The sequence below is a fragment of the Mustela nivalis genome (genome assembly GCF_964662115.1).
Source record: "Mustela nivalis genome assembly, chromosome: 6".
NCBI lineage: Eukaryota > Metazoa > Chordata > Mammalia > Carnivora > Mustelidae > Mustela > Mustela nivalis.
In genome coordinates this window covers 39,298,274-39,308,499 of record NC_139025.1, presented here as the reverse complement: position 1 = coordinate 39,308,499, position 10,226 = coordinate 39,298,274, and the positions used below count along the sequence as shown (strand labels likewise).

Sequence of the window (10,226 nt, the reverse complement as noted above, 5' to 3'; positions counted from 1 at the left end):
TATTTCCAGATTAAATTTCTAGTTTTTCTGACAGTTGCTTGCTTGTGAGGGAAATCTGTGATGAGTACCGCTATTGGTAATGTCAACATGTATTGTATTTTAGCTCCGGTATATATGCTTTGTTACCTAATTCAGTATCAAAATAGTTCACACTCCACTATGCTTTTAAAAGTACATCATAAGTCCACTTTTCTTGTTTTGAAATAATGAATATACACTAGCAATAAGATATTATAGCTTGGCGATTTACATGGCACTCAAAATGGTGTTGAGTTAGAATCATGTCCCTGTGAGCAGCAGTATGAACTGCTGAGAATCACTTTCTGTCTGTGTTGTAACTGTGCTGCTGTTATAGCATGAAAGCAGCCACAGACAGCATATAAACAAATGAGCATGGTGTGTTCCAATAAAACTGTATTTATGGACAATGAAATTCAAATTTCATATAATTTTCATGTCACAAGATTTAATTTTTCAAGATTAATATAAGAACCAATCTCCAGTCATTTGCCATACAAAAACCAGTGGTAGGCTAGATTTGGCCTGCCAGGCATAGTTTGCCATCCCTGATCTAATGATCTCATTTTTATGACTTATATAGTGATAGGTTGGGGTACTTATATAAAATTTAGGCACACTCTTCAACTGAGGATCACTACAAAATGGTATTAGTGCTTTCTTAGCATGCAATTATCCCACCTTCAAAACCTATTTTCCCAGGAGATAATCAATATTTAAATGTAATAAAGAATTAGATATAATTGATTGTAAGACTGTAACATAAAATATGCTTAGTAGATTTATTTCATTTAAATTCTAATTCGATAATCTTCAACTTGTAAGACAGCAAGAGCAAAACAGAAGTGTTCAATTCTAAAGTTCATAGCTAACATTTTATGTAACCATACAAGTTATATTTCATTACGTAAGTGTCTAGTGGGGAAACAGAAAACTTTTTCCAATTAAGTGACTGAGGCAATTTGAGTTTTTTCTTCTGAAAAGACTTTATTTTTCTGTCCTCTGGCGTTTAAGAGGTGGATCGTCATGATTCTCTGTAACAAATCCAGAAAACCTGTATTAGGTAAGATACTTAACATTGGAAAATACTTTCAAAAACCAAATAATATAGGCCTTTTAAGATTTTTAATATTCAACTTATACATGAAATAGTAACATTCCCATGGATTTATTATTTTAATGAAGCTGTCTTCTACTAGACTGAACAGTGTGTATGCCATGCTAAAATTTGTAAAATTGGGAGAAAGTAGTCACAACTGAGCAGCAAGGAATCCTGAATTGAAATAGCTAACTAGAATTAGTTTCACATATTTCCAAATTTAATTAATAAAATATATATGTAGACTAAAAAAGCTCCATGAAGGCATTATACTTTATATTTAATTTCCCAGAAATTGCTCACCTAGATTTAGGGTCTGGTTCTTGTAGAGTACAGCAGCAGGAATCCGGAAGGTGATACATAACATTTCCTTGTTAGGGGCTACATTTCTTACCGGGTGAATTGAACTGCATGCCTCCAAGGAAATGCCTAACACAGCCCCAGCTTGTTGCTGAACATCCTTAGCAGGATTAGGATCTTTGGAAAAGCTGTAACAGTGCACTATGGGAAGAAGCTCAGTGCTGCATGGTGGCCCATCTAAAAGTGACTTGAAAACACTGAGAAACTCGATAGCCTTTGCTGGCAAGTTCATGACAATATGCACAGAGTGTTTTCTTTCTTTTGACAGTGGTCCCAGCTGCTGCATTAACTCTTCTCTCACAGGTCCTTGAAGGAAGTCTTTCCCATCCAAGTTAAAGACTTTCACCTTTTGGTCCACTTTATTTAATTTACAATTGTGCAACAGCCATTTATGGGATTCAGGATTGAGATCATTAGCAAATACAGTGCAGTTTTTCTTTGCTGCTGGAACGGCAAAAGGCCCAACCCCAGCAAAAACATCAAACAGTACATCCCCAGGTTTGAGAAGTTCTGTGATACGACTGTGTTCTGTAGAGAGACGAGGATTCCAATAGACTTTTGAAAAATCAAATTCATAGGTGTGGCTGTTTTCTCGAACCTGAAAGAAGTATTATACTTTGATTAACCTGATTAGTCTTAAATTCCAGCCATGAATACTGGAATGGATATACCCACACACATACATTTACATTTAATAGAAAATAACAGTGCATTTTAATTATAATTCTGGTGTTTATGCTATCCTTGAGGCCAGTTAACAACCCACATTAGACTTTGACATGAGAAAATTCAACTCTTTAAAGCCAAATGGCTCTCCATCTCATTCTAATGGGGTCATAAAGTGGTTCCCAAATCACATGAGGAATTTTTCAGACAGGCCAGCTGACTGGCTTAATCATACTCTATTTTGTCACCCAATGGAGAGAGGAATAAACCTATAATTTGAAACAACACACCACACACATCTTCACAATGACTACCTAAGTTGCAGATAGCACTTCCACTCAGCAAATAAGCTTCCTTAGTTTTCAGTTTGTAAGAGGGAGGCATGATAGATGTGTCATGCACCAGTGAATTTGGGGGTATTTTGCTATGTTTTTAGATAGTTACATGGACATTGCAAGTTTCATGACTACATATTAGAGCCAGTGTATAGAACAAATCATTCTGCTATTTTCTCTTTTCCCAAATTTGAGTTTTCATGGATTAAACTAAATTTATACAATGAAGCTAAGTCTTGAAACACATTTAAGACTTAATGACATTTTGGGGGGGGCTATCATAAACACGACAGAAAACAAAATTAAAATTATAGTCATGGAATCTGACTTCAGCCCTTATTTTATTTTATTTTTTTTGTAAAAAATTAAGTCTTTATTAACCTGAGTATTTTCTAAATTGGTTCAGCCCTTATTTTAATGGATGAAGAATAAAAGGGCAAGAAAAGTTTGTAAGTTCTATAAATCTGGTAGAGATAAATATTTTCTATATTCTGCCTTCATGGAATATTCTGCCTTCAAATTTGTGTAAATATTTTTTCATCCCAACCACATCAGATGCTCTGGCCATGTTAAGGCTCCAGAATTGGAAATGTTCCTTCATTATTCTGCCAACTAAAACCTGGAAGGTTCTGAATATGTCTTGGGAAGCTTTTCCTGAAATATCTTTTCTATTCCCCCTTTTTAATGTGAAGCACAGTACTAGTTTGAAAAAAAAAATAATTCTAAGTATCCTTCTGATTTTACTCACACTGTCTCTGGTATCTCACTCACCTACTCAGCATTACTTTCAGCCCAATTAACTTTCAGGTATCTTTTTACTCACAATATACACACAAAGTACTTATATGCTGCATGAGCTCCTAAAGTCAAACTTAAATGTGATTCTATTTGGAGCAAAGAAATTATACTGGGTGAGCCTTTACGTTTATGGTATAAATGTTAAGTATTAAATAGACCCTAAGAACAAACTTTAGTTGACTTAAGAAATCAGTCAGAAACCATTTCAAAAATTATATAAGTTTCTCAGAACTTTTAGAGCTCTGAGAAGGATGCCACCTGCTATCGTAAAGCTTGGTAGCAAATGAAGAACATGTAGTATTCAATCAGTGCGTGCTGAGATAAGCAGTGATACCAGCAAAGGATTCACATTCAAATCTCACATGTAACTACATGTATGTAATACTATGTACTACATACAAGCAGTAGGCCATGGAGGTTTTATACAGGGAAAGGCTACTCTGGAGTCAGAAGCCTGGCTCCCAACACCCTACTCAGTCATACCTTGTTACCTGCATAAAGAGAATATTAAAAAGAATAACCATTATCTTGTGGGCTTCTTAAAATATGTTGTATTTAAAACATTAGCTAAGGCCTAATAGTAAGTGTGTAGTAAATGGTATTTTAATATTCAGCTACAATTAAATTATGGAGAAATAATATTATACCTGAAATATTCACCTAAGCTTATGTGTCCCAGAACCTTTAAAAAATAATTATTTTGCATAAACTCTCTCCTGAGTTTTACAAAATCCTGTTTAAAAGAAGTAAGTCAGTCAAAGAAAGACAAGTGCCATGAGAATGTTCAGTCATATTTAGAATGCAAGGAAAAAAAAAAGATGAATGTAGGGGGAGGGGGAAAAAGGGAAGTAGACCTAAGACACTGTTAACTATAGAGCACAAACTGAGGGTTGCTAGAGGGGAGGTTGGAAGGGGAGGGGCTAGATGGGTGATGGGCATTAAGGAGGGCACTTGTGATAAGCACTGGGTATTATATGTAATGATGAATCACTAAATTCTACTCCTGAAACCAACATTACACTATATGTGAACTAACTAGAATTTAAATAAAAACTTGAAAGAAACAAACAAAAAGACGTATCTTACATTTTAAGAGGACTTTGTTACTAAAATTTTTGTCACGTTATGGAGAGAGTTTAACCTATTTCCTAGCTTGGGTATAAAATTTCGTATAATGTTAATATATAATCATCTAAGACTTTTGGCTTAAAAAAAGTTTATATTCTCCAGCACTTCAGAGGATTTTGGGGGTAGAGGATGAGATTTTAGGGGTACCAGGTATCTGTTCCCACATATTAAAAATATTTTTTCTTTGAAATAGATTTTTCTTATAAAAGAAATATGTGCTCAGTAGAAAAGTATAAAGATGAGAACAAAGGTCACTAGTAACTACATCAAATAAAAATATGCCCACTAATATACATGCATATTTACATAAATACTTAGTTAAAATAGAGCGATGTTCTATATACTATTCTATATGCCAAAATTTGATCAATTCGCTGATGAAAATTTAGATTGTTTCCATTCCTGTTTTGTTATTATAAAAATGATGATGAAGAACCTAGTACATACAGCATTACAATTTTGTCCAGTTTTATCCTTCAGATAACTTCCTGTAAATGCAATGATAGGTCAGAGAACGTACGTATTCAAAACAGCAATATATTACCATATATTCTTCCTGAGTATCTGTCAAATTTGCACTTCCATCAAAAGGCTATATAAATGCTCACATTCTCATCAATACTGGATTATTATAAATATTTTTAATCTTTGTCATCTTTTTAAGATTCTAAACATTAATCAATATAATATGTAACTAGGAGACAATAAAATACTCCATACCTTGGTCATCATGTTCTCCTCTCCAGATAGCACTTCCATTTGGAAATTTCGGTATGTATTATCAATATTATTGATTTTATTTACTGCTGAGGTGATTCCTGGATTTTTGTCAATCATAACTTGGCCTGAAAGATAAGAATTCGTAATAAATACTGCCAGTTGGTCACAAAATAAAACAATATATGAAATGGAAATAAACAATTTTCTTTTGGTTTATAGACAAAAATTGCACCTATAGAGTGGCATACAATGCTAAAAATTCAACAGATTAGTAAAGTTAGTGTCACCTCCAATACAAATACAAAAAAACCTTATGGGTACATTTTTTTAAATCTTTTTTTTTTTAAAGATTATTTATTTATTTATTTGACAGAGATCACAAGTAGGCAGAGAGGCAGGCAGAGAGAGAGAGAGAGAGAGAGAGAGAGGAGGAAGCAGGCTCCCTGCTGAGCAGAGAGCCCGATGCAGGACTCGATCATCCCAGGACCCTGAGATCATGACCTGAGCCGAAGGCAGCGGTTTAACCCACTGAGCCACCCAAGAGCCCCTTATGGGTACATTTTTAAAGAAAAATTTTCGAGGGGCATCTGAGTGGCTCAGTCAGTTAAGTGTCTGCCTTCAGATCAGATCATGATCCCAGGGGGATCAGGTAGGCGGGGAGCCTGCTTTTCACTCTGCCTCTGCTGTTCCCCATAGTTGTGCGCTCTCTCTTTCTGCAAATAAATAAAGTATTTGGGGAAAAAAAAAAGAAAAAAAAATTTTCAAGGAGTTTGGATCTACTTAATATTTTTCCTTTTTAAAAAAATTTTTTTTTTTTTTACTAAATCTCAAATGGACCAATACACAACAATAATCAAAAAGGGAGACCATAAGGTAAAACACAGAAAGAAGAGATGTAAGGACCATGGGCAACAAAGATCTCAGAAATCACCAGTCTGTCCTCACTGGCCCCAAATCAAATGTCTTCTTTACTGTGTGCTTGAAACAGAAAGATGCCTTCGCTTTGGAAATATATGACAGGAAAATAAGTTTTCAAATAAAAGAAACATAGATTTTTAGGGTGCCTAGGTAGCTCAGTTGGTTAAACATCTGACTTCAGCTCAGGTCATGATCTCAGGGTTCCTGCTCAGTGGGAAATCTGCTTGTTCCTCTCCTTCTACCCCTCCCACCTACTCTCTTGCACACTTTCTATCAAATAAAAAAATAAAATATTAAAAAAAATAGATCTTTAGAGTCTTATCTAAATTCAGTGTTCATTTACTTAAATTGTTTTTGTCAAATATTTGCCAGAGCCAGAAAAGCTACAAAATAATAAAACACACCAGAAATGGTATATTGATGCCCCTCAATTAAAGTCTACCTTTTTTTTGTCAGCACTTAAGAAATTTATAAGAATCTACATGCTATCTCACTGCACAAAAATAACTTGATTTGTAAGCTAGTAAAAAGTACTCAAAAATACAAATACCCTGATATATAATAAAAATTTGTCCAGTTTCTTCCTGATAATTAGATAACTGATTTTAAATATGATAGTACTAATAAACTCCAGCCAATCATTGTTCTTATCCTGTTCCACTTCAGGTATCAGAACTCAATTTTTAAGGTATGGTAGCTTGAAATGAGGCATGAAATAAAAAAACCAAAACCAATTCTGAAAGTCTATAGTCTATGAGTAAACACTGTCTTGCTTTAAAATTGCCATTGTATGAAAATGTTTCACTTTTAATCTATGAGTGCTCCTTTATAAAATAGGGATGCTGAAAGGTATGTTTGACTTATGACAAGTAATGACTCACAGCAAAGCTTATCCTGACATTTGTGCCCAGTTATACATATAAAGATCTGCTTAGATATTTATTATATTATCACTATGTATTATCAGCCCCTATCATCAATAAGAACCAATGAAATGCATAACGGCATATTTCTAAAATTCAACCCATGCAAAATACTGAGAACTATATATATATATATATATTTTTTTTTTTTTAAGATTTTATTTATTTACTTGACAGAGAGAAATCACAAGTAGATGGAGAGGCAGGCAGAGAGAGAGAGGGAAGCAGGATCCCTGCTGAGCAGAGAGCCCGATGTGGGGCTCGATCCCAGGACCCTGGGATCACGACCCGAGCCGAAGGCAGCGGCTTAACCCACTGAGCCACCCAGGCGCCCCTGAGAACTATATTTTAAAGGTGAAAATAATTCCCATAAATTCTGACAATTACTCTACATTAAAAAAATTTGATCTGGAGAATACATAGACATCAATATTTGTAAAGGGATACCTGCAATCGTGATTAGTCTTCTTTCTTATCCCAAAGGATAAAGGACCCAGGCTCAAACGTGAAGGCTTAAAGAGGTACAACACACAAAAGCATCATTTCTAAAAAGGTTAAGGGCACTAAAAAAGTATGGTGCCTAACATACAGAAGACAATCAGTTGAATCAAAGCATGAGTAAACACTGTCTTGCACTTTTGATGGTAAAACACTCAAATTTAAGAAACCTAGAATTCAATATAGCTCTGAGGGCCTAATAAGTTCTGTGTACCAAAATGACAAGATGCCAAAGAATTCTGCCAAAGCTGAAGATGTGAGTTTAATCTATGCTTGTATGTTGTATACACAAAAGCCTGAACTGATTCTTAGAGCTTTACTGTCACTTGGGGAAGAATATTTCAAAACTGGTCTTAAAAGAGAGGGTGTGTAGCCCAAGATCCAGTTTAAAATTAAAATGATAAAATGTCCTACTTCTGTAATTTGACATCAAATAATTTTAAGAACTAAAATTAGAACTTGCTAATTACTACTTAGTACATGAATGTTACTAAGACACATACCAATTAAGTGCTTGAAAGGTAGTTGATGATCTCGAAGGTTCAGATGGGCAATATGTCCAACTCTGCTAAAACCTGAAGTCACATCTTGACCTTCAGGAAGCACAGCTTTCAAGATTTCTTCTGACTTAAAGTTTTCATAAGTTAGTTCCAAACTGTATTTAGAAATCTGTGGATTGACATTAAGCTGCTTTAAAATACTGAGTTCTGCTCTCTCAAAGGAGTCATCAGTAAATATTTTATAGGGATCCAACATAATTAGTCTACTTTCTTCATCTTCTGGATCTTCAATCACACGTTTTATGCCTGGGCGCTGCAGTGCTGCCCTTTTAAGGGATCGCATCAATTTATCGACTATTTCTTTCCTAACTTTAAGCACTGGGATGGTTACTGTCTTTTTAAAAGCTGTTCTATCAAGTTTTGTCATTCCTCGAACATTAGAGGGTGGTGAAAACAATTCAGAGTCTCTCTGGTCTGTTTCTATTTCAGGCATAGTTGAGAATTTTTTTCTTTGATCCAACAAGAAAGGTGCTCTGCTATGCTTCTGTATTTGTGATGTCCAAGATAGTGGAGTCAGTGATTCTGATTCAGATATTCTACAGTTTTCCACTTTGAAAAGTATTCTTGAGAATCCAAATGGCCTCGGTAAGATCCTAAAAAAGGATGGATTTTTAAAAAATACCATAAAATTACAAACTTATATGTGCGCAATAGGTTAAGAATAAAATTCTAGGGGTGCCTGGGTGGCTTAGTTAAGTGTGGGGCTCTTCATTTAGGCTCAGATCATGATCTCAGGGTCATGAAACTGAGCTCTGTATCAGACCCCTCGGTCAGCGGGAGGTCTGCTGGAGATTCTCTTCCTCTGCCCCCCCCTAAATAAATAAAATCTTGGAAAAAATCTAAAATTCTCATTTTTAAAAAAAGATTTATTTGTTTGACAGATATCAAAAGTAGAGAGGCAGGCAGAGAGAGGGAGGGAAGCAGGCTCCCCGCTGAGCAGAGAGCCCTATGCGAGACTTGATTCCAGGACCCCAGCACCCCAAAACCACAACCCCAGCTGAAGGCAGGGGCTTAACCCACTGAGCCACCCAGGTGCCCCTAAAATTCTCCCGTTTTAAACAACCTGCTAAATGCTGATAACTAAAACTTTAGTAATGTGTGACAAGTATACTATCTTTTCCATGATACATTGTTTTTTATTAGTAGTAAATTTGCAGCTTCAAATCACCTGCAGCCACAACAAGGCTTAGTGATCCATCAGCTTCCCTATAGTCAATGAACCTCTCCACCCACAATTTTCTATACATGTGGAATTAGAAGGCTGTGATTTAAGTTAAAAGATAATCTCTAAATGAAATGGTCATTAATTTTATGACTGTTACCAATGGCAATATTTACTAGGATATTCTTAGGAGTGCTACATGCTTTACAACACACTGTCAATCTTGCCAGGTGTGTGATATCACATCCTTATTTAGTAAACGAGCATACTAAAAGGTCAGAAGTAGGTTAATTCACCCAGTCTCGGTGCTTTAAGGGGGCTGAGCAAGGATGAAAAGCCAGGTCGGCCTGACTTCAGAGCCTGTGGTCTTAATATATTGCTAGTATTGCTGGGTTGTCTGTCTTCAACGCTTTCCTACCAAAGTCGATGACTTGAGGTTTCGGTATTCGGAGGACTAGTATTGGCTAAGTCTTATATGCCCACTACATTAACAGTATCAGTTATTCACTTTACCTTCTAAAATACCAAAGAACCAACCGGTAGGGAAAGGGCCCTGTCCCGGACCCCGTAACGCAATTTTCGAACTTCACAGTCAGGGTTCAAATTCGGTCTAGCAGTAAGCCAGCTGTGTGATCTTGTAATTTCTTAACCCTAGTCTCGGCTTCCCACGTGTAAAACGAAAGGCTCTTTCAGAAAGCTTTTGAAAAGATTAAACTCATTCCTTCCTAGCAACTACTCGGACCTAGGCTCAACACCCAGGCGATAGGTGACCTCACAACGTTCTTGCGGCGGAGAGCAGACCTTGGTGGCCGGGTACTGCCACCCGACCATCAGCCTCTCCGTTCAGGGGCCTTGCGCTCACCACCTCACCAACGTCACCATCCCAATTCCCGGCGTCGCTCCGCGGCTGACTCCAAGACTACACCCCTCTCAGGCTCTGGTGCGGGTCGGAAACGGGTCACTCGTGGAAAGGCTGGCCCTCGATGACATCATCACCGTTCGCCACCAAGAGACGAGCGTCATCAGGTCGCGTCTACTCCC

General features: G+C 36.5%; 1 protein-coding gene across 7 annotated transcripts; it reads right to left on the bottom strand.

Moving 5' to 3' along the window:
• Positions 1–786: 786 nt before the first annotated feature.
• TRMT5 (tRNA methyltransferase 5) lies at positions 787–10,160 on the bottom strand. 7 transcript variants are annotated; one of them, XM_082734946.1, is made up of 5 exons: positions 10,056–10,160; positions 7,967–8,616; positions 5,125–5,249; positions 1,421–2,075; positions 787–1,052 (listed from the first exon to the last, which is right to left on the bottom strand). In XM_082734946.1, exons 2-5 carry the CDS (start codon positions 8,454–8,456, stop codon positions 1,006–1,008), a joined length of 1,317 nt encoding a protein of 438 aa, XP_082591072.1. In that variant the 5' UTR covers positions 8,457–8,616; positions 10,056–10,160; the 3' UTR covers positions 787–1,005. The 7 variants fall into 7 exon arrangements, with proteins under 7 accessions (XP_082591072.1, XP_082591073.1, XP_082591067.1 ...); XM_082734947.1 differs by having other exon boundaries at positions 10,051–10,141; XM_082734941.1 differs by having other exon boundaries at positions 10,048–10,138.
• Between the last annotated feature and the right edge of the window lie 66 nt (positions 10,161–10,226).

Coding starts and splice junctions, on each gene's coding strand:
- TRMT5 (XM_082734941.1), bottom strand. CDS start 10,067: ATGGTGACGTTGGTGAGGTG. Junction 8,617..10,047: donor ATGGTGACGTTGGTGAGGTG/GTGAGCGCAAGG, acceptor ATCCTTTTTTAG/GATCTTACCGAGGCCATTTG. Junction 1,053..1,420: donor GAACCAGACCCTAAATCTAG/GTGAGCAATTTC, acceptor GATTTGTTACAG/AGAATCATGACGATCCACCT.